The sequence below is a fragment of the Littorina saxatilis genome, linkage group LG4 (genome assembly GCF_037325665.1).
Source record: "Littorina saxatilis isolate snail1 linkage group LG4, US_GU_Lsax_2.0, whole genome shotgun sequence".
Classification (NCBI taxonomy): domain Eukaryota; kingdom Metazoa; phylum Mollusca; class Gastropoda; order Littorinimorpha; family Littorinidae; genus Littorina; species Littorina saxatilis.
Genome location: NC_090248.1, coordinates 42,455,466 through 42,478,492, shown reverse-complemented (window position 1 = coordinate 42,478,492; position 23,027 = coordinate 42,455,466). Strand labels below are relative to the sequence as shown.

The following is a 23,027-nucleotide window of genomic DNA, read 5'->3' as shown; positions in this document are numbered from 1 at the left end:
GAGATGCAGACACACACACACACACACACACACACACACACACACACACACACACACACACACACACACACACACACACACACACACACAAATACAACTGCACATAAGTCATAAAGCAGCAGTTGTAACAAAAAAAAACAGTTGACAAATGCGACACTATGATAAAAACCTTACCTGTTGGTCTGTCTGCATGTGGTTCTCCTTGAAGAACTTCCAGTCCTGCACACAGCAACAGTTTGCCACTTGTCACGCATAAATACTTTGGGGTTCAGTGGAACCTATACCTCCCAACCCCATGTACCCCTACCCCAAAACAACCCTGGCCCAGTTCCCCTACAGCCGTTTGAGCAACAGGCCTTACCAACTACAGCGCTGACATAGAACCCAGCAAAGTCTCTAAGCCAACTCCATGATCCTACTGGACCCCAATCTCCAGCTCTGGTGTCTTGGCTGCTGGCCTAATGGTTTCAGTGTGAGGGCGCTAAACAACTATCATCATTGGAACCTCCATTTCAAGATCAACCTCCAAAGATCTGTAAAAAGCATGAGGTCTTTGAAATGGAGTGAGTCTTTAAATGGAGGTTAATTTAAAGACATTATTAACAGAAAATCTGAACAACTAGGGTCTTAAAAAGGGGTATTTTTAAAGCAGTGGGTCCTAAAAAAGTGGGAGGGGGGAACTGTATTCATACTGGTCACTAGTTTTTTGCAACATGTTAACAGCAAGTTCAAACTCAACCAACAGAAGTCAGCATCTGTTTATTTTCAGTAGGTAAGCTACAAATATTAGAGATGAAAGATTATGACCAAATGGTGCATCTGTTAGATATATACTGCAGTCCAGTGCAGACCTTGATGAGTCGTGACTTGATGTGCTCATCGTACATGAACTGAGAGAAGATGAAGAACTTCTTCCTCAGGAACTGGAATGTGAAGTTTACCTGAAACACACACAACATTTTGTTAGAGTTTTCAGTGCTTTCCGGCAATCATCTAATGAATGCCATTCATGTGAAGAGAAAATGTAAGTTAAATGCCAATGTACATACAAACAAATGGGCAGAAAGACGTACACATACACAGATTGACAAATAAACAGACAGACACACAGACATGCACAGAGATACACACACATATAAATTAAGACACACATACAGACAGACAGACAGACAGACAGGCAGACAAACAGACAGACAGACAGACTCTCTCTCTCTCTATCTCTCACTGTGGTGTTCATGATACCAATGCCGTGAGTGCGGATGGAGTTTGCGATGTGCCTGATGTTGATGGTGTTAAGGTGTTTGTTGTTGGAGGTCCGCTCCGCGAAGATCTGGTTGTTCAGGTTGTACAGGTACTTAGACACAAACACGTGGATGTTGCGCATGATCTCCAGTACGTCCAGACCCTGTGAAGAAAAGTTTACACCATAAGTTAGAATCATTGCCTTGCAAGCGTCTTGGTTCAAACAAGATTTTATTCCGAAAACATGGGGTGGCATATATACAACATAAACAATTGGGACCACACAACAAGCTAAGCTTATACCAAGCAAGTCTCTTGGAAAATGTTGTGATTAGTTCTTCATCTGTATCATAAGTGGTTTTTGTGTCTGTCCACTTAAAAGACAGCTCGGTCGAAGTACAGTGAATGTAACATTTTGTTATATGTCATAAATTAAACATTCCAATAATTACCTACCATTCTTGTGGTTTTTTTTATTCGAACATCATAAGTACAAACACTTACAACAAAACTAAAGGGGCTGAAAGGATGAGTAAAAATTCAGGCAAAAACACCTTCACACTTTCTTAGACTGTCATCAAAGTTGCAAACAAGAACATGACTAATATTTCTTAACTTTGCCTTTTGACATAGGTACAGCGTAATTATTTGCTTTGGGACAGACTTACATGAAGGAGAATGTCTATTTCACACTGCATGAGCTTAAAAACAAACACGAACACTACGTCTTGTGGAGCTTTTAATTACAATTTGTGATTCTTGCTTTTTAAATGACTCTGCAGACCACTTTCCGCATTCGAAATTTCATGATGAAACCACACCCAAACCATCTTTTATTTTTACTGGTCATTTATCTAACAACAGACCTGTTTTGCACTTGGAGTATTCTCAAACAAACTTGGTGTATTTTCAGAAATATGACCGTACTTCACACAGCATTTGAACATTCATGATTCGAACATGCTTTGCACGCGTCCGTCACACCGTTAATGAAGTTTACTAATACATTTAAACCAAATGCTTCTTTCAATGTTTACTGACAAAAACTGTAATCATGTGTCAAAATTACTGATCAGTTTCGGGATGCGATTGTGAAGAAAAGTAGTCTTGGAATTTTTCTCATCGTATTTTATTCCACTGACCGTACTGATCGTGTTCTAGACAATCATGCCCACAAAATACAACGAAATCGTATGGGTTCCCAGGTCTGCATTTATCTAACAACCAACCTGCTCCAGAGTCTGACTGGGAAGATGCGAGTCGATGAGAGTGAGGCCGTACTTCTGTTCGGCCATGTTCTTCATCTCACCGTAGGTCTTCCAGTCATGGAGCGCCACTGTGGTCAGGTTGTAGAAGGTCTTGTTCAGGTAGTGCTCAACGTATGCTGTTCACAAAACGAGATAGAAAATTCATGATTTCTCCTTTTGATCTCGACTTGACTTAACTTGACTTGATTAGTGGTTGAGGCCAATGTGTGCCTGTTCACTGCTCCAAAGTTAATGAAAAAAATACACCAAAAGGTGGCAATGCGCAGCAATGTAAAAAATCTGTTCAGGTAAATGCTTGTTGATCTTGTGAGTCACTCCGATCACATTAGGTTAACAAATTGCAGGTCACAAATGTATTCAGTAAATCAGATATCAGATTCATAGACTTTAGCAGAGTAAAGAAAATCATACACACCAATGGTTTCCTAGCATGAATGTACAGGCACTAAGAAAGGGGAATTTCTTCTACTTTTTCTATTATCTATCAGTCTCATCTCTATTAATTCAAGAATTTTCTTTCAAGCTCTCTTTGATCTTGGTTCTTAGAAATTAACACTTTTAAGACAGAACCGTTCAATTTTGAATTTTAAAATGACATGTTACACTTCATGGTTGTCTTTACCTTTGACGTTGACTGTTCGCTCAAAGAATCTGATGGGTTTGACACGCAGCAGATGTGAAAGGTCACGCAGCCCGACCTTGAAAGGGTTGCGGTCATCTAGTTGAAGGTGAAGGTGAATAGCCAGGCGAAGGTCGGTTTCAATGGAGCGACACAGTGGATCAAGAAGATGCTAGAATGAGAAAATAAAGAATGTGAAAGTAAATTTCCCAAAGTATCTTTTCTTTACTTTCAAGCTTAAAGCCATATGTACTCGATGACTATACACGCTAATTGCTTTACCAACAGCTGGAGACATGCTAAATTAAGTTCCCTGCAAAATATTGTGGTCTAGGACCCCTTCAATGTTGAGATATGTTAATTTTCATTTTGATCTGGATCGTCCTATTTATAGATTTGCCAACAGAGGTAGCGTTGACGCAAGGGAAATAACTCCGCGTCTTTGTTTACATCCAAAGTTTTTGAGACTCTAAAACAAGCTGTAATGCATGTATATGGTCCGCGCATGGCGACATATCGTCATTACATGGTCTTATGGTGCGTTTGACATCGATTATGGGCAAACTACACTTTGTAAACACGGGAGCGCGTACATATGCCTTTAAGGTCACACAGTCTTTCCTGTTCAGTTCTGTCATATTGTCAATAGAGAACCAGTGGGGCTTCTTATGTGAAATGCATTATTTGTGTACTTCTTCTTACCCGGAAGTATTAGCCAAAAAACTGATACACTGCAACCCCCCTTTTAAGACCTCTAAACAAATCTGACAAATCAGGTCTTGGCAAAGAGGGTGTCTTTACATGGAGGTAAATTTACAGAGGTAATGAAAAGAAACTTAAAAATTTTAATAATAAATTTTCATTTGATTAATATACTTACCCAACTCACATATAGCAATTAACCCATAGTTCAGTGCTGATATCGCTGTACGCGTCCCCTTAGCAACAAGGAAGACGCCTCTAAAAAAGAGTGACCGAGACCCGTAAGGGTATCCAAGTCAGCCCGTAAGGGAGGCTGCCTTCCATATGCGCGCGCATATGCCGCCATCTTGTCATTCTACACGAAGCCCAACTCACTACTTTTTTAGACCCCCATACCCCCCACAGCGGGGAGGCGGGAGGGAATAAACGATGTGAGTTGGGTAAGTATATTAATCAAATGAAAATTTATTATTAAAATTTTTAATTAAATTACATATCTTACCCAACTCACATATAGCAGATTGCTACTATAGGAGGAGGGTACTTACCAAATTAAGACCGCAGGACCTGCCCTGCAGCCACGAGAGCCGGCAAAGCCGCACTGCCATCTTGCCGCCTTGCAGCAATGTCTCTCAAATAAAAATTGATGAACACGTCCTCAGATTTCCAGTAAGCCGCCGCCAGGACCTCTGATAGGCGCCCTGAGCGAAGCACGGCCACAGAAGACGCCCAAGCCCTCGCTTCGTGCGTCCTGGCTGACGTAAGAGGAAGCACCGCCCTGACCTCGCCAGACTGGCGTTGCCACCAACCATACGCTTGCTTAATGGTCAGTGAAACCCATTTAGTCAAGGTGACCTTCGAGATATCCTTCGCTCGCACAGTGTTGAGGGATATAAACAGTAATTTCTGAGTTTCCGAGCGAATCGGCGAAGACCTAGACAGGTAGCTGCTTAACGCCCTGACAGGACAATTTGACAGATCGGGGTCTCCAGGAGCGAGTATATCGCTCAAGGGTGGAATACGAATGCCAGGCGAAGCCTGACCGGGCTTTTGATTTTTAGCGAGAAAATTAGGCGTAAATCTCAAAGAGTAGGAGCCATCCCTCTCCAGGGAAATATCTTTAGCGAGACCAGAAAGTGCGTGCACCTCGCTACCCCTCCTAGCCGTGGCCAGCAAGACCAAAAACAGAGTTTTTCTCGTCAAATTAGGTAAACTAGCCAACCGGAGAGGCTCAAAGTCCTCCGATGCAAGGAAACGGAGAACCACAAACAGATCCCAGGCAGGGAGCTGTGATCTTGAGAGAGCTGCGTCAAGGGCAGCTCCCTTAAGCACGCTTGAAATGACACCGTCAAGATTGATCTTGCGACCGAGCTGTCTAAGAGTGGAAGAAATCGCAGACCTTCTAACTCGCAGTGAAGAAGGAGAGACCCCCTTACTAGCCAACCAAGAGAGGTGGTTGGCTACCTCCATGGACCTTGGGGAAAGATGTTGAACCTTATTCTCAGAGCACCACTTGGCCCATGCAGCCCAATGAGAAGAGTAAACGGAGCTAGTAGAGTCTCTGTGTGCTTTCTGTACCAGTTTCAAAGTTGTGGCCGAGGCCCCGGCACGACGCAGAGCGATTCTGACAGAATCCAGCCGTGAAGCTGCAACGCTTGCGGATTCTCGTGCGGGACCCCTGACCTGGGCTGTAACAGGTCGCCCCTTCGAACGCCTAGAGGAATGGGTGGGCGCACTGCCAGCCGCAGAAGGTCCGGATACCAGTGCTGGCTGGGCCAAAGAGGAGCAACCAGCACCAGCGCTGGCTTTTCCAGATCCACTTTTCTTACTACCTTCCCTAGCAGGCAAAACGGAGGAAAAGCATACGCCTGCAGATTTGACCAATCCAGATCCAACGCGTTCACCGCCCACGCCAGAGGGTCCGGGAACGGTGAGACGAAAAGGGGAAGCCTGGTTGAGAATCTCGTTGCAAACAGATCTATGCAAGGCTTGTCTACTTGAACCCAAAGGCGGTCCAACGCCTGGTGGGAGAGGGTCCATTCTGAGTGCAGAACCTTGTCCCCCCGACTGAGGGCATCCGCCAAAACATTGAGCGTGCCCTTCAGGTACTTGGCTGAGAGAAGTATGTTGTGCGAGCTGCACCAAACCAACAGACGGCAAGCGCTCTCCGACAGCTTCTGCGAGCGTGTGCCCCCCTGCCGATTTATGTAAGCGGCCACAGTCGTATTGTCCGTGTGGACTTGAACATGACTGCCCCCCAGAAGCGGCAGGAAAGCCTGTAAACCCAGAGACACAGCCTCCAGCTCCAGCACGTTTATGTGCTGTGGAGCTAGGGAGAGATCCCACAGACCTGAGGCTGTCTGATCGGCCAGATGAGCACCCCAGCCTGTCATGGATGCATCTGTAACAAGAATGTTCTCCGGCGCCGGAGGAACGATCGGAACACCCTGAGAGACCCAGGGGAGCAGCCAAACACTTGTAGTGTTGTTGAACCAACTCCCCAGTCCTATGCGAACATTCCAGCCCTGAGAGGCTTGGTCCCACTGCCTCCTCAAAGCCGCCTGAAACGGCCTCTTGTGGACCCTGCCTAGAGGCACAAGGGGAGCCATCGATTCCATCTGCCCCAGTAGGGAGGACAACTCCCGGGCCGTGGACACACTCTTTCCTTTCAACGAGCGAACCAAGTTCTGAAGCTTGTCCACCCTCTTTTGAGAGGGACGGACTAACCACTCCACCGTATCGAAATCCATGCCCAGGTAAGTGAAGCGTTGGGATGGTTCTAACTCTGACTTCCCTAGATTGACTGTAAAGCCCAGCTGAGCCGCCAGGTCGAGAACCCTCGCAGTCTGAGTTCTGCACATGTACTGGTCCTGATGCAGATTCAACCAATCGTCTAAATACGCCCGTAGGCGTACCCCCTCTTGTCTGACAAGGGAGCAAAGCTGGCGAACGACCAGCGTGAAGATCCAGGGGGCCAGGGAAAGCCCAAAGGGGAGTGCCCGAAATTGAAACACTTTCTCGCCCCACAGAAAGCGCAGCCATTTCCTGTCTTGAACATGCATGAGCACATGGAAATATGCGTCGGTGAGATCCACCGACGTGGCCCAATCTCCCGGACGCAGAGCTTCCCTTACAGAGAGAGGAGTCTCCATGACAAACTTGACTACCCGTAGGTATTTGTTCAGGGTGGACAGGTCCAAAACAGGCCTCCATGCCCCTGAGGCTTTGGGCACCACAAACAGCCTGCCGTAAAAGCCGAGGGACTCTCGATCTCGAACTTCCTCTATCGCACCCTTCAGGAGTAGGGAAGCCACCTCCGCATGAACGGCTGACTTGGCTTCCGGGTCCACAGGATATCTGAAAGGCGGAGGTATCCTGGACAGAGGTGCCTTCCCCTCTGCCCAGAGGAGACGGAATCCCGAACGCACTATTCCCAAAATCCACCGGCTGGACACCAGGCGTGTCCAGGCGGCCAAGGCCCTGGAGGGGCCACCCGCCGCCACCACGGCGGGGGTTACTGGGAATAGTGGCTCGGGAGACCCTCATTGGGGGTGAGGCTTGTGCCCCGACCCCCGAGAACCCCCAAAGGAGCCTCTCTTCGGGTAAGGCGCGCCTCGCCCCCTACCCCGAAAAGAGGTGGACTGATTTTGCATCTTGCCCCCCCCAGACGAAGAAGGCTGAGCCTTACTCTGGGAGGTAGGCTTGCTCTGAACCTTCTGAAAGCCGTGGTGAGCAATCCTTGCAATAGCCAGATCCCTAGCGTCCTGGGTTTCCTTCTGCAAAGCGTCCAAAGAGGAAGTACCCAGCAGCGACCCTTCCGTAAACGGGGATACCTTAAGTCTGTCAATGGTACCCCTGTCTCGGATCTTTGAACCCGCCAAAAAGGCAGTTCTGCGGGAATGTACAGCATGCCCGTAAAGCCTGGCTGCCAAGCTCAATTGTTCCTGAGAGACCTTGGCAAGCGTCGCCAACAGAGTTGTCACATCCTCCTGGGAGGCGTCGTAACGGAACTCAAACGGGTCTAACGATGAAGCGATAGACCTAGACAAAGAGCGTTGGAGAGAACTAGAGACGGAACCCAACTCGAGCAGAGATCTACCCGTCTCCTCCAAAGCCTGAAGAGCAGACTCCGTGTAAGGGACTACTCTATCCCTGGCATACCCGTCCTCCCGCAGAGAAAGCAGTTCCGGAGTCACCGGTAGAACTGATCTCGGCAAAGCGAACGAGTCAAGTAGAGCGACAGGACGAACCGACAGTTTAGAGCTCTTTGAGAGCGCAGAACAAGGAACGTGTTGACCCGCTTTAGCCAACCAGGGGCCCACCACCTCCGGCGCCTCCCCATGCTGTGACAACAGCGGAAAGGCATCGGACATAGCTCGACCTTTCGCAAAAACCTTCGACATCTCGACCGCCACAGAGGGGGACTCCCGGAATCGGAACGAACTTTTCGGTTCCTTAGCACTCCTGAAATCCCCTAAGGCAGAAGGAGGATGGACAAACTGAGATTTGTTCACCGCCACCTCCTCCTCGAGATATTTCGAAGCCACTCCAGCCGCCAGAGCCACCGCATCTGGCAGCTGCCGTGGCAAAAAGAATCCAGCACCTTCAGCCTGAGAGGCGGCACCGTCATCCAGGTAGCCGTCGTGCCCTTCTGTGCACTCCGGAGACTGGTCACCGTACTGACTAACAGAGTCAAGTCCAGAGCCAGCCATACTACCACCAACTTCCTGCCCCCTGGGCGGAAGCAGATGCCCTTCAACCTGACTACGGCCAGGAAGAATAGGAACATCTGTTCGCTTGTCAGGGCTCTTCGCACCCACTGACACCCCGACTAAGCGGTGGATATCAGCCAGTGTTTCAGAACTTTCACCTGGGATGAGACCCGAGGCTACTCCCTCAAGACAACGCTCACGTGGAGTGCACATACCTTGTGAAGAAGAACGGACACCGGCCGGAGACCCCACGGGAGCCTGAGAGATCCCATCCTGAGACGCATGCACGTCCGCCCTCGTAACAGTAGCAGAGGGAGGCAAACGCACACTGGCCAGCGACGACGTACCACCGACCCCTGCCGGCAGCGCACGTATCTCCGCCTTAGTTGACGAAACTTCAGCCGCTAAGGCCGAAACCTGAGAGCTTAATGTCAAAAGCAAAGAAGCAAAATCCGCAGATGCAAGACCAGAACCTACAGGCGAGACATCCCCTACAACATGCTTAACGCCGAGCAAGGGCTTCTCCGTAGGTTTAGCAGACGAACCGGAAACTCCGGGCACGCCAACAACAACATCACTACATTTTTTGGATTCTGAACCCGAAAGAGACACGGGCGTATCGCCGTGCGTTTTAGAACTTCTAGAACTTCTAGAGCTTTTCTTAACAGGAGAGGGCGAAGCAGCTACATGTTTAGATGTTGACCTCTTCCCGTCCGCATTGTCGGCCATGATGAAAACAACTCACAAACAAATTTGGAAAAAATTTTGTAAGTCCGAAAACAAGCCAACAATGCCGCCAAAATTCAGGTAAAAATGGAAAGATCTCACCTCAACAGCAAATGCGAAGTCCGGTGACAAGAAGACACCAAGGGGAACACAAACCAGGTCTGGAAGACCAAGCAAGTAGGCTGAAAACACAGCCGGAGCGTACCAAACACGACCAGCTCCACTGATCGCTGAGAGTAGAATGACAAGATGGCGGCATATGCGCGCGCATATGGAAGGCAGCCTCCCTTACGGGCTGACTTGGATACCCTTACGGGTCTCGGTCACTCTTTTTTAGAGGCGTCTTCCTTGTTGCTAAGGGGACGCGTACAGCGATATCAGCACTGAACTATGGGTTAAGGGCAGGTGGGCCAGTGCAAAATTGACCAAATCGTTCAAAACACTGTTTTGGGTATTTTAGCAGATTATGTTTCCATAACATACCTATCATCCATGTGTGTCGGTGTTTTTGTCAAAAGTGTCCTATTTATCTGTCAAAAAAGACAAAATGTGAACATGTGTGGCATTGATTGTCTTCTGTAGTCGATATTCCCCCGCCAAAAAATGTCTCATTTCAAAGGCTAGTTACGGCTTTGTCCTCAGCAAAACAGCGCATTCACGACATACGAAACTGCGCAGCAGCTCTTGACCTATAACATGACATCAGTGTTTTGATGAATGTTCCATTCACTCAGCCACTTGTCCGTTGCAAAGGCAGCAATCGTAATCGAACGGAAATGTCCTTATTTGGAAGGTACTCGACATCCATTGGTTCGTTTCATAAACCGAAATCGGGAACCAGTTTACTTTGTGAGTGCGCATGCTCAGCTTAAGAATTTTTCATACGGAAACAACCGAAGAGACTCTCGGCCATGACGGGAACACCCGAAGTTCACTCGGTTTTACAACATCCTGGTTACACATCAAACGATCGGTGACAACCGAAAGCGAATTTTTCCTTGAGAAACAACCTTTGATACGATAACAATGGCTCGAAATAAGAAAGAGGACAATGTCTTTATTAGTTCGGTTAGCAACAACAAGTAGTTCCGCTGGTACTAGGCCAAAGTTTGGATTCTGTCGGTGTTTCCGATACAGAGGAAAGCTTTGATCTCCACGCAGATCCACAGGTCGCCATTTCCGAACACGCCATGCAGCACACTTTTAACGTCTCGGCACTGGCTTGCTTTGCGCTGAATTTGAGTCAGTTTCTGTGCAGTATCTCCTCAACAAGCAAGTTGAGCATTTGCTACGCAAAAAAAACAAAAACAGGAGAAAGTATCCAACATCAGTCAGATTATCGGTAATGTTTGCTGGGCCTGCCATTTCCCGAACGAAACTGGATCAGCAACTGTTTGTATCAATCTGCACTTTCGTAAATTCCGTCACTGTCTTGACGAAGTGTGTCATTTTCTTCACCGCGATACACAGTTCATTGCGAAGAGCTTCCTCAGTAAATCGTTCAGATTCCACGTACGATTTGTTGTCAAAAAACAACTCAAACGAAAGTTTCAAACTCATCATCCTCCATCTTGCTTGTCGAAGCACCAAAGTACTGTATCGATGTAAAAAACAAAAGCAGAAAACTTCGAGGAAACCAACAAATCGACGAGATAACGGAAGGAAATAAGTCTCGTTCTGGCTCAAGTAAGTTACCGTTAAAAATACCGTTATTCTCGCATGCAAATACAAACGAGAATCGGGTCATTGATACACGTTTAGCGCTGGGGCAGTATCCCCATGCTGGTTGACAGAGGGAAAGAAGGGATGGACGCATAAATTCTCTGCTGGCGTGCTAAAGGCTAAGTAATTTGCAATTCAAATAAACTAAGCTGTTCATTCATAACACAGTTTTGTCCTTGTGTGTCTGTTTCAATAGTGTTTCTGTGGTGTTCAATCTTCAATGTCGTTTTTCTCAGTTCAGCCATTTTGCCTACGGTTACGTCTTGGGTTACGCGATTTCTCTGGCTGTAATTTAGCTAGAGCAATATTTTCTTTTGTAGTTTGTGCAAAATATAACATTCTGGGGGATTACGAAGGGATTTTGCTGAAATTTTATTATAGTCATATCCAGATTATTTCAAAAAATAATTTCGCAAGCGTTACCCTAAAGTTTGACAGTTGTAACAAAGAAGTGTTCCTAACTCCAAATATAAATATAATAAACAAGATCTGCTTCGTAATCCCCTAGAGCATACCCAGAAGGATAAAATAAAACAATAATTAGAAGTGTGACAATCACATCTGATGAAAATCCGTGTATCTCCTGTACTCCACTTTTGTCTGTATTTTGACTGTTTTTGTCGCGTAAAACAAAAACCAGCAACCGAAAATACAAAAAGTGACTATTCTTTGTCATCATTTGTTCATTTCTTTCATAAAATAACATTCAGACACAATAAAACATTCAAAATTAAAAAAAAGGTAGTGCACTGGCCCACCTCCCCTTAATTGCTATATGTGAGTTGGGTAAGATATGTAATTTAATCAAGATTTAAAAAAAGGGGGGCTTAGGTCTTAAAAGGGGGTTCAGCTGCAGCAAAATACAGAGGAACCCCCTTTCAAGACCACCCAATTTAAGACTTCTCCCCTTCTAAGACCTTGCTTTCTCCGATTTTCTATAAATAGCCTCTGTTAATTGACCCCCATTTTAAGACTTCTCCCCTTCTAAGACCTTGCTTTCTTCGATTTTCTATTCATAGCCTCTGTTAATTGACCCCCATTTTAAGACTTCTCCCCTTCTAAGACCTTGCTTTCTCCGATTTTCTATTCATAGCCTCTGTTAATTGACCCCCAATTTAAGACTTCTCCGCTTCTAAGACCTTGCTTTCTCCGATTTTCTATTCATAGCTTCTGTTAATTGACCCCAATTTTAAGACTTCTCCCCTTCTAAGACCTTGCTTTCTCCGATTTTCTGTTCATAACCTCTGTTAATTGACCCCCAATTTAAGACTTCTCCGCTTCTAAGACCTTGCTTTCTCCGATTTTCTATTCATAACCTCTGTAAAATTACCCCCATTTTAAGACTTCTCCCCTTCTAAGACCTTGCTTTCTCTGATTTTCTATTCATAACCTCTGTAAAATTACCCCCATTTTAAGACTTCTCCCCTTCTAAGACCTTGCTTTCTCCGATTTTCTATTCATAACCTCTGTAAAATTACCCCCCTTTTTAAGACCTGATTTTCTCAGATTTTTGGAGGTCTTAAAAGGGGGTTCCACTGTAGCAAAATAACTGTGAATGTGTACACTCACTTCCTTGAGGTGGTTGGATATCTCTCTGTTGAAGGCATCCAGCAGGACTTGTGATGACGGCAAGTGTCTGACTTGTGCCATGGGCACAACACAGTCTCTCAAAGCACCAAACATGTACTGAAATCATAGATTCATCATTTCTTCAAACGTAAAATGCAGACAATTTTTAGTTTATATCTGATGTTCCTTTCTGATTTTTTATCACTTCATTCTTCAAAAAAACATGGTAATAATAATACTATCAGTATCAGTGTAAATTAAAAACACTTTTCTATAAATACATGTAGCTATTTTTGTATCCATAAAAATCATGTAAAAAGCGTTAACAGTTATAGCATCAAGCATAATTAAAGAAAATACTGAGAACACATACAGGAACTTAAAAAATCTTAATCATCAAATACGAACAACATTCAACAGAAACACAAAACAACAATGCAAATAAAAAAGAAAACCAAATAAACGGCCTTACAATAGCAAAAAGCAATGAACACAGTTGTGAACAAACAACAACAAAAATGGCAAGAGCTAAGCCTTCTGTTCACAGTACAAAAGCAACTATAAAGGAAAGTGATTCGATCAGCAATAAAAAGTCTCTCCACTGTAAAATCCAACAATTGTGCACAGCAAATTCCATACTTTTCCAACTAAACGCTTCCATACTTTTAACATTTTGTCCTGTAAGTATTAGAAAGTTCTTCAATATTTCAGTAACTTTATTTTCTCCTGATAAATATCTCTGCAATGCAAAAGCACATAACTATTGAACAACAGATTTGTCCCTTCTCCCAGGTCAACTTATATGCAGACCTGCTTATATATATATATATATAGTGCCTTATTCTCCTTCGTGTGTGCACAAGACCAAGTGAGCACGGAAAAGATCCTGTAATTTATATCAGAATTCGTTGGGTTATAAAAACACGAAAATACCCAGCATGCTTACCCCAAAAGCAGTGTATGGCTGCCTGAATGGTGGGGTAAAAACGGTCATACATGTAAATGTTGGTTGTTTCAGTCCATGAACAAAGAAGAAGAAAAAGAAAACCTTTTGACCTACCTGTACCCTGTGCGTGTCTGTGACATTATCACACATGTCGTCAAGGTAGATGGGGAAGATGACGCGATGCCAGTAGATAAAGCTGCAGTCGCACGCACCTCTCAACCTGTCAAATACAACAGGAACAAATACTACATTGCCAGGTGTTGATAAATACTAACATCTCATTACACAGATATATTGCATGAAGAATCTTAAACCAATTACTGTCTTACTAATGGAGAAAGATATAGGTGCATAACAATGTACAGAAACACACATACAAACACAGACGCACACATGCAAGCTAACACACGCATACATGTACACGCACGCACGCACGCACGCACGCACGCTAGCATGCACACACACACAGACAGACAGACACACACAGACAGACACACTCACACACACACACACACACACATACTGGTGTGAGCCACGTTATCCGGTCAGTGACTTTGCACAATCATTAAGATGCCGGGAAAAATGGGCAGAGTTTACAGGCCGATTCTGTCCAGATTTGAGATGAAACTTTATTTTGTAATTCTAAATGAAGTTGGAAAGAAATCATTCGCCTATTTTGAAACTTTAGGTAAGCTGACATTTTACATGAATAGAGATGCCATGTAGTGTATGTTGACATTTACTATCATAAAGTGGTCAAAAGGCAGCTTAACGGTGCTCCTACTAACACACACACACACACACACACACACTTTCGTATATTATAAACATAAATCATCCAAATTAAATATACCGGCCTCTTTCGGTCACATCGCTGCTCTTGCCGCTGCTCTCTCCAAACTACGGCGTCCATTTTCAGTGTCAACTGAACTTGTGGCGCGCCGAACTTGTGTGACCTTGTGTGAGGAATTTTACAGCGTATGCGCGGTCACGTGTTACGCACGAGGTGTGTAAAAAACATGCATCCGTGACATTTTACCTCCACTTTCCTGCCTGACGTAAAACGAAACGAAACTTAATTTAGGGGTATTTATTGACCGTTTTATACGGCTTTTGACAATATTTTCCTATGCTGCCGGCAGGATATACCGACCCGGCATCCTTATGAGGGTGTGTAAACTTGCAAAAGGCAGCTTAACGGGGCTCACACACACACACACACACACACACACAAATACACACACACACATAGGCATCTGTACAAATTGACCCATAATACCATACCAAGAACTCACAAATACAAAGGATCGGTATTACATCTGGTTGTAATGCTGGTTACCGCATTGAAAATCGCTGGGACTGACAACACTCATTATACAAAACAACTAACTTTTCTCTGAAGGTGCAGATGAGGTCGAGCTTCTTGAGTGTGTCATCCAGGCTGACCTTTTCATCATCCTTGAAGGCTTTCTGCTCAACACAACATGACGAAATCATAACAGTCATCACTCAACTGGTCTGTTTTAACTTCTCATACATTGTACAGTGGAATCCCCCTTTTAAGACCTACACAAATCTGAGAAAACAAGGTCTTAAAGGTCCTTGTCTACATTTTTATACCGAAATCGCCATTTGACCATTAAAATGCAGAGTCTATTATCTACAAATATCAACAATACACCCCCTTTCGATCAGGAAAGACGAAGCCAGTGTAGCCGTTTGAAAATTCATTGTAGTATTCCAGCGTAGTACTCATAGTAGGATATCCTTATTTGGAAAATGCCAAGCGCAAAACTCCTCTCAAATCCCGTGCATTTCGTGCGTTTAAAAAAAAGCGTGGACAGCGCTCCAGTGTCAAACTGTTGCTGCACTTGTTTGGGCGTGGCTATAAGCACAGTGACATGAATTTGATTGGTCAGTATTTTTAGGCAAAGCACATGTTCTCAGCAAACAGAAAACAAAATATTGGAAGCGTGAGTCACGCTACCCAAAAATAAAATCTTTTTTTACATATATTTTTGTTTCTATAACTTTTTTCCCCATGGTTCATTCATCATCTGACATAACTTTTTAGCAAAATCTAACCATAAGATTATTGAAAAAAAAGCAAAAATGTAGACGACCACCTTTAAAACGGAGGGAGTCTTAATTTGGGGGTCTTAAAAGGGGGGTTCCCCTGTATATCACTGTACCTCAATCCCAACCCAAAAGTCCCCAAAGAACAGAACAGTTCACACCAAGATTTATACACTCAGGTGAAATATGTATGAGAGACAGGATACATGGGTGAGACTGAAAAATGTCATGAATCCTGAACCTCAACCGAACCACACACACACACACACACAAAAAGAGAAGAAAAAAAAAGAAGGCCATAATCAAATCTGGATTTCCGGCATATACCGGAAGAATCCCACCCATGAGGATATGATGAAGCAGACCAAGCTAAGGATAAACGGATGAGAGCTTGTTCAGACATTTACCATTTTTGTTCCAACCCCCAGAGCCAGCCTCAGTATAAGCCTTCTCTCTCTTGTTCCTGTAAACACATTTAATAATGAACGATTTATACAAAAGAAAAAAACAAAATCCTCTCACAGACATCACAGTGAAATCATTTCACTGCCCAATATATGCAAGAAATAAGAAGCTCCTACTCAGTACACTGGAACCCCCCTTTTAAGACCCCCCAATTTAAGACTTCCTCCTTTTTAAGATCCTCCTTTCTGAGATGTTTTGTTCATAACCTCGGTAAATGTACCTCCATTAAAGACTCCCTCCATTTGGAGACCCGGTTTTCTCATATTTTTGAGGGTCTTCTTCTTCTTCTTCTGCGTTCGTGGGCTGAAACTCCCCCGTACACTCGTGTTTTTTGCACGAGTGGAATTTTACGTGTATGACCGTTTTTTACCCCGCCATTTAGGCAGCCATACGCCGTTTTCGGAGGAAGCATGCTGGGTATTTTCGTGTTTCTATAACCCACCGAACTCTGACATGGATTACAGGATCTTTTTCGTGCGCACTTGGTCTTGTGCTTGCGTGTACACACGGGGGTGTTCGGACACCGAGGAGAGTCTGCACACAAAGTTGACTCTGAGAAATAAATCTCTTGCCGAACGTGGGGACGAACTCACGCTGACAGCGGCCAACTGGATACAAATCCAGCGCGCTACCGACTGAGCTACATCCCCGCCCTTTGAGGGTCGCTAAAGGGGGGTTCCACTGTATGAGCGAATCTATGTTTCATGCAGTCTCTATCTTCACCTGGCTGTTTGAAGAATACACAAAGCACAACAGAACCATTGTCAAACAGGTGATGCGCTACAATTCTGACATCTTACCTGGCCCATTGAGGGCAGACTCAGCCAGCACCAGGGCAGACAAAACATCCAGTCTCCTGTCGCTGTATTTCTTGTCTGACGTGATGCGTTTCTGAAATAGCAAGTGGACATTTCTCAGTGGAACAGTCCCTGTTTTTAAGGCATAGAGCCCCCCCCCCCTCCCCCCCCCACTCCAATTACCTATCACTTATAATGAAATGTTTGAAAAGAAACCATGTATTTGATAACAGCAAGAATATGCAAGGAATCTAAACAAAGGGTGGATGTTGGGGTTAGAAAATAAATATGGAAAGTCTTGTTTCGTTTGTAATATCTGTACATTGTTCTTAATACAGTCGAACCTGTCTATAACGACCATTCAAGGGACAAACCACTCCCTTTAGTTAAAGACAGGTGGTCGCTATATATATAAAAAAAAACGCTCGCGCTGGACCCGAGTACTCTTCAGACTGGCTCGCTCCCCCAGTATGAACGTTTTTGTCTTGTGAACGTTTAAGACCAAGTGATTGATCTGTGTGAATTACAGGCATTCTCTTTGCTATATAAATACATTGCATGCGAGCCGAGGATGTGCGTGGTGACTGGCCTTTCTCTTTTATTTGATCACAGTGAAAATGCACACACACATTCACACACAGACACACTCTCTCTCCCTCACTCCCTCTCTCTCTCTTTCTTTCTCTTTCTTACACACACACACACACACACACACACAAACACACACACACACGAGTACAGACTCATGCACGTGCACACACACACACAAACACACTCACAAAACCACTCACACACACACACACACACAAACACACACACACAAAAAGCACAAACACACACACACACACACACACACACACACACACACACACACACAAACACACACACACACACACGCACACACACACACACACACACAAACAGTAACACTAACACATGTGCACAAAATGAACACACACACACACACACCGCGCGAGAGAAAAAGACGTCAAAGACTTTTGACCGTGACGTAATCTTTTTATGACGCTATATTTCTCGTCAATGTGTGACGAGTTCGGCTGTTCTATCAGACTGCCTGGCTGGCTGTGGCTCCGCGAATTCCTCCCACCGCCAAGTCGTTTTTTTGTGGTTTATTTCGCATTTAGGTCCCAGGTAACATTATGAAGTTTTAATACGATCAATCGGACCTATTATCAAGTTAGTGTATCAAGTTTTGAACGAACTGCGCCCAGTAGTTTCCCAGCAATAAGCTGTTAAGTGGAGAAAGACAGACAGACACACAGACACACAATTAAAGTCTGCTGAGCCCTTGTACTAGCGTACTCGGGGATAAAGTTGAATCAAAGAGAAGAAAAACTCGGTTGAAATCTTTCAGAGTGGTAGTTGTGGGCAGGTGGTCGCTTTCGAAAGGTGGTCGCAAGGGCAGGTTTGACTGTACCTTGGCAGTGGCCAGGGCGTTGAGAGCCTTGAAGGACAGGAACTGCACGACATGGTTGATGGACTCGGCCACCAGCATGGTGCGTCTGTGGAAAGTGTGCTCGATGGCCTGAAACACATTCACACACAATCAATCAAACACCCCATCAGTGCCTTCAACGGCAACATTGTGTATGGTTGATTGCTCCTGCTGCATATCAACAGTATAACTAAAATCGATCGGTACATAAATGTTATTGGTATTTTTGACCAAAATATGCCATTTTTCACAGATCTTGACAGTCATTGGCGCGGTCCCGGAGGAACACTGTCTGTCTTGGTCTGTGTAAAATGTCATATTTTGGTCAAAATTACAAATAACATAATTATAATAATGGTGCGTCTGTGGAAAGTGTGCTCAACGGCCTGAAACACATTCACACACAATCAAACACCCCATCACTGCCTTTTGTATGGCTGATTGCCGCTGCTGTATATTAACAGTAGTCATTTGTATGATGTGCAGACAATAGAAGATTTTTGGAAATAACTCCCTCGGGTTTGTATGGTTTGTGGAAGAGTGACCTTTTCTTGCAAAACCTCTGCCAAACATTGGAGGGGCCAATCACTGGCGCAGGGTGTGGGTAAAACATGTGGACGGGAGAACGTTTTCCGACACTCCCGTCACTAGTGATTGGCCCCTCCAATGTTAGGCTGAAGTTTTGCAAGAAAAGGTCACTCTCCCACAACACAAACACGACAGAGTTGTTTTCAGAATTTGTCTATTACACAATTACAGTGGCACTTGTAGAATATCAAAAGGAATTGTTCGATGTTTTGTTTGCCTTAACTTGCAAAACATAAAGCTAATCCATTTTTAATAGGCCTTACTTTAGACCTATTGAATTTTGAAAATCATTGTAATTCACGTTATATGTCATCACAAGAACTATATAATGTGAAAGTATTTATGATTTTTACTTTATGCACCTGCATGTGTGCGTGTGTATGCGCTTGTGTGTGTATGGTTGTGTGTTTGTGTGTGCATGTATACATGCGTACGTGCATGAGGTTTGTGTGTGCATGTGAGTGTATGTCTGTGTGTGTGTGGGTGTGTGTGCAATGATAGTGTGTGTGCATGATGTGAGTGTATGTCTGTGTGTGTGTGGGTGTGTGTGGGTGTGTGTGTGCATGATAGTGTGTGTGCATGATGTGAGTGTATGTCTGTGTGCGTATGGTTGTGTGTTTGTGTGTGCATGATGTGAGTGTATGTCTGTGTGTGTGTGGGTGTGTGTGTGCATGATAGTGTGTGTGCATGATGTGAGTGTATGTCTGTGTGCGTATGGTTGTGTGTTTGTGTGTGCATGTGAGTGTATGTCTGTGTGTGTGTGGGTGTGTGTGCAATGATAGTGTGTGTGCATGATGTGAGTGTATGTCTGTGTGTGTGTGGGTATGTGTGTGCATGATAGTGTGTGTGCATGATGTGAGTGTATGTCTGTGTGTGTGTGGGTGTGTGTGTGCATGATAGTGTGTGTGCATGATGTGAGTGTATGTCTGTGTGTGTGTGGGTGGGTGTGTGCATGATGTGAGTGTATGTCTGTGTGTGTGTGGGTGTGTGTGTGCATGATAGTGTGTGTGCATGTGAGTGTATGTCTGTGTGTGTGTGGGTGTGTGTGCAATGATAGTGTGTGTGCGTACATACATACATACAAGATGTGCGTACGTGCATGTGTATGTCTGTCTGTGTGTCTGTGTGTGTATACCCAACAGCTACCAACCTTGAGCAGCTCAATAAGCCTGCAGAGAGAGAGAACAGCAGTCTTGGTCATGGGTTTCTGCAGCGCCACATGTAGATTCATCACTGTCTGCACCAGGTGGCTGATGTTGTACGCATACAGCAAACCCTAAAACATACATGGACAGATCATTTCAGTATGAAAGTCCCAGCTCAATTCCGTGATAAAGAACAACACTCTTTTACGCGTACCAAAAACTGCCACCTGCACCAAATTTCTTCCCTTTGTTTTCCTTTATCTTTGGATAGCAGCATTATTTCATTGATTTATTCATCCTTTGCAGTCATCGACACACTCACTCACTCTCTCCATCTCTCTCTGGATCGACTCTCTTGCTATTTCTCTCATTTTTCCCTCATGGGCGAGGGCTGATTGTAAAAAAAAATGCATGTATTACCCTTGTAAATAAAAAAAAATCTTATTTTATCTTATCATATTTATCTTAGTTTATCTCTCTTGTTCACTGTGGTTCACTAATATCCCCCTTTTCATGCGTCCCTCTCACCCCCTCTCTCTCTCCTCCTATAACCACCTTTTTTCTTTATTTGGTGTTTAACGTCGTTTTCAACCACGAAGGTTATATCGCGACGGGGAAAGGGGGGAGATGGGATAGGGGAAAGGGGGGAGATGGGATAGAGCCACTTGTTAAGTGTTTCTTGTTCACAAAAGCACCAATCAAACATTTGCTCCAGGGGCTTGCAACGTAGTACAATATATGACCTTACTGGGAGAATGTAAGTTTCCAGTACAAAGGACTAAACATTTCTTACATACTGCTTGACTAAAATCTTTACAAACATTGACTATATTCTATACAAGAACCACTTAACAAGGGTAAAAAGTGAAGAATTTTATGGGTGAGAAAAGGAAAGTAAAAGGACTTTGGGGAGGCAGAAATAAAGAAACAAGAAAAAGATCCTAGTTAGGTTCACGGCATCGAGAGTGATGCGACCTTCTCTCAGAAGTTAGTAGAGAAGGCTCCCCCATCCACCACCCGGGGGACGCGCCTCTACGCCAATTAGGGGGCGCGAGGCTATAACCACCTGTAAGCAGTCTTAATTGACCCACCTGTATGAAGAGGGTACACCTGTTGTTAAGGTCCTCCATCAAGGTGTTGCCCCTTGCCAGGTTGGACTCCATGCGTACCATCCACGCTGACACCTGGCTGCTGTAGCTCTGCATCTCTCTGTTGAAGCACCAGCACTATTATTTAATTTTTTTTTTCCTTGTTCATGGGCTAAAACTCCCACAGTTTTTATGTGTATAGCCATTTTTACCTTGCCATTTAGGCAACCAAACGCCGCTTTCGAGGGGATGCATGCTAGGTATTTCGTGTTTCTATAACCCCTGAACTATTATGACATGAATCACAGAATCTTGTCCATGTGCACTTTACCCGACGCTTGCATGTACGCATGAAGGGGGATATTAGGTACTAGCACGTCTGCACGTAAGTGGACCTGGGAGATAAGAAAAATCTCCAACCTTACCCACCAGGCGTGGCCGGGATTCGAACCCACGACCTTCCGCTTGGAAAGCCAGAGTCTCATCCACTATGCCACTGCGCCCGTGTTTCTTTTCATTGGCATTACTTTATCATCCCATTATTGGGAAACAGATGAATTCCAGAAATAACTCTGTCTGGTTTGTATGGGTTGTGAAAGAGTAAAAACCCGTCAGACACACAATCCAAACATTTCCCCTCGTGAGGCCAGTCACTAGCAAGGGGGTGTTGTCTGAAACACGTGGACAGGAGCATGTGTGGATTGTGTGTCTCACTAAAAGCAAGGGTAGTCACTCTTTCACAACCCATACAAACCCAACAGAGATATTTCCCAACATCGACGTCTATGGGGGTTGCTTTTTACCAGTCAAAAGTTAGCAGCAACATGATTGAGTCGCGCTACCCGAGTGTGTGCACGTTTAGGTGTTATCAGCCACCTGCACTAAAATGATGTTCAAGGTTACTTCATTTTTTGTTGTTATAAAATACAGACAATCTTTTTTAAACTGTTTCACACAGCAGATTTACTCAAATTGCTTTCTCCAAAATATCTATTCTTCAACTGCACACCATCAATTACACCTGCTAGCTTTTACATCAGAACTGACAAAAAAAGTCAATGCAATACAATTTTAAAAAAGCATTACCATGTAAATGCAACTGCAAATTGCAAAACAAAATGTCAAACCAACAGGCAAAATAAAAGGAGAAGACACAGACCCACACAAATGCTGCCTAAGAAAATAATACAGGGGAACAAAAACCATGGACAAAAATGAAAAAAGTTGAAGCACACCCAGACAGTAAAGAAGGCCAAACAAAAACAGTGGAATCCTCCCGAAGAGAAAAAGATCAACACATTTCTTAACAATCAAAATACAGTGAGAAGAAAACGAAACTTGAAGATGAACAGCTAACCCAACAAAATAACCAAAATGTCCATGAAAAACAAAGTTGATCGATTGAAGAAAACTGAGGCAAACAGAAAGGTAAGGGGTGCAAATTATAATAAGTGAAGGAGTTAGAAAAGTTATACCTTGTTCTGTTTCCATGTTAATCAGAGAGCAAGAAACATGATTTCAGCATTTAAATCAGTATGAATTGGATGCTTCTACAAAACAGCAACTAGCAACTTAACATGCAATTTCAAATCAGCTCACACCATTCCCACCCTAAGATTATTTTTCATAACAGTCAAAGCAAGTATATCTTGTTGAACAATTGCAATTAGTAAATGTCAAAAACATCCGACGTTTGACTTGGCATCAGGAAAATGAAAGTGAGTCTTAATAAGCACTAGAAAGCCATTTAAAGAACTCCCACTATGCCAATAAGCATTTTATATTTCATTTATTATTTAACTATCAGTATGTACTATCAACTTTAACTTTTCAGCTCTTACATCCCCCCCCCCCCCCCCCCCTTAACCCTCACCTTATCTTCCCCATCTCCAACCACCTTTCCCTA

General features: G+C 44.2%; 1 protein-coding gene across 3 annotated transcripts in view; it reads right to left on the bottom strand.

Moving 5' to 3' along the window:
- LOC138964782 (WASH complex subunit 4-like) overlaps nt 1-23,027 on the bottom strand; it is a 54,965-nt gene that overhangs the window by 19,763 nt on the left and 12,175 nt on the right. For all 3 annotated transcript variants that reach the window (XM_070336825.1, XM_070336827.1, XM_070336826.1), the window contains exons 11-23: nt 21,125-21,242; nt 20,039-20,164; nt 18,283-18,390; nt 16,848-16,938; nt 15,990-16,045; nt 14,897-14,976; nt 13,621-13,726; nt 12,561-12,677; nt 3,133-3,301; nt 2,472-2,626; nt 1,226-1,405; nt 852-941; nt 175-219 (exon numbers count right to left, since the gene is read on the bottom strand). In XM_070336825.1, coding sequence (XP_070192926.1) covers nt 175-219; nt 852-941; nt 1,226-1,405; nt 2,472-2,626; nt 3,133-3,301; nt 12,561-12,677; nt 13,621-13,726; nt 14,897-14,976; nt 15,990-16,045; nt 16,848-16,938; nt 18,283-18,390; nt 20,039-20,164; nt 21,125-21,242 — 1,441 coding nt within the window. The remainder of the gene's footprint in view (nt 1-174; nt 220-851; nt 942-1,225; nt 1,406-2,471; nt 2,627-3,132; nt 3,302-12,560; nt 12,678-13,620; nt 13,727-14,896; nt 14,977-15,989; nt 16,046-16,847; nt 16,939-18,282; nt 18,391-20,038; nt 20,165-21,124; nt 21,243-23,027) is intronic.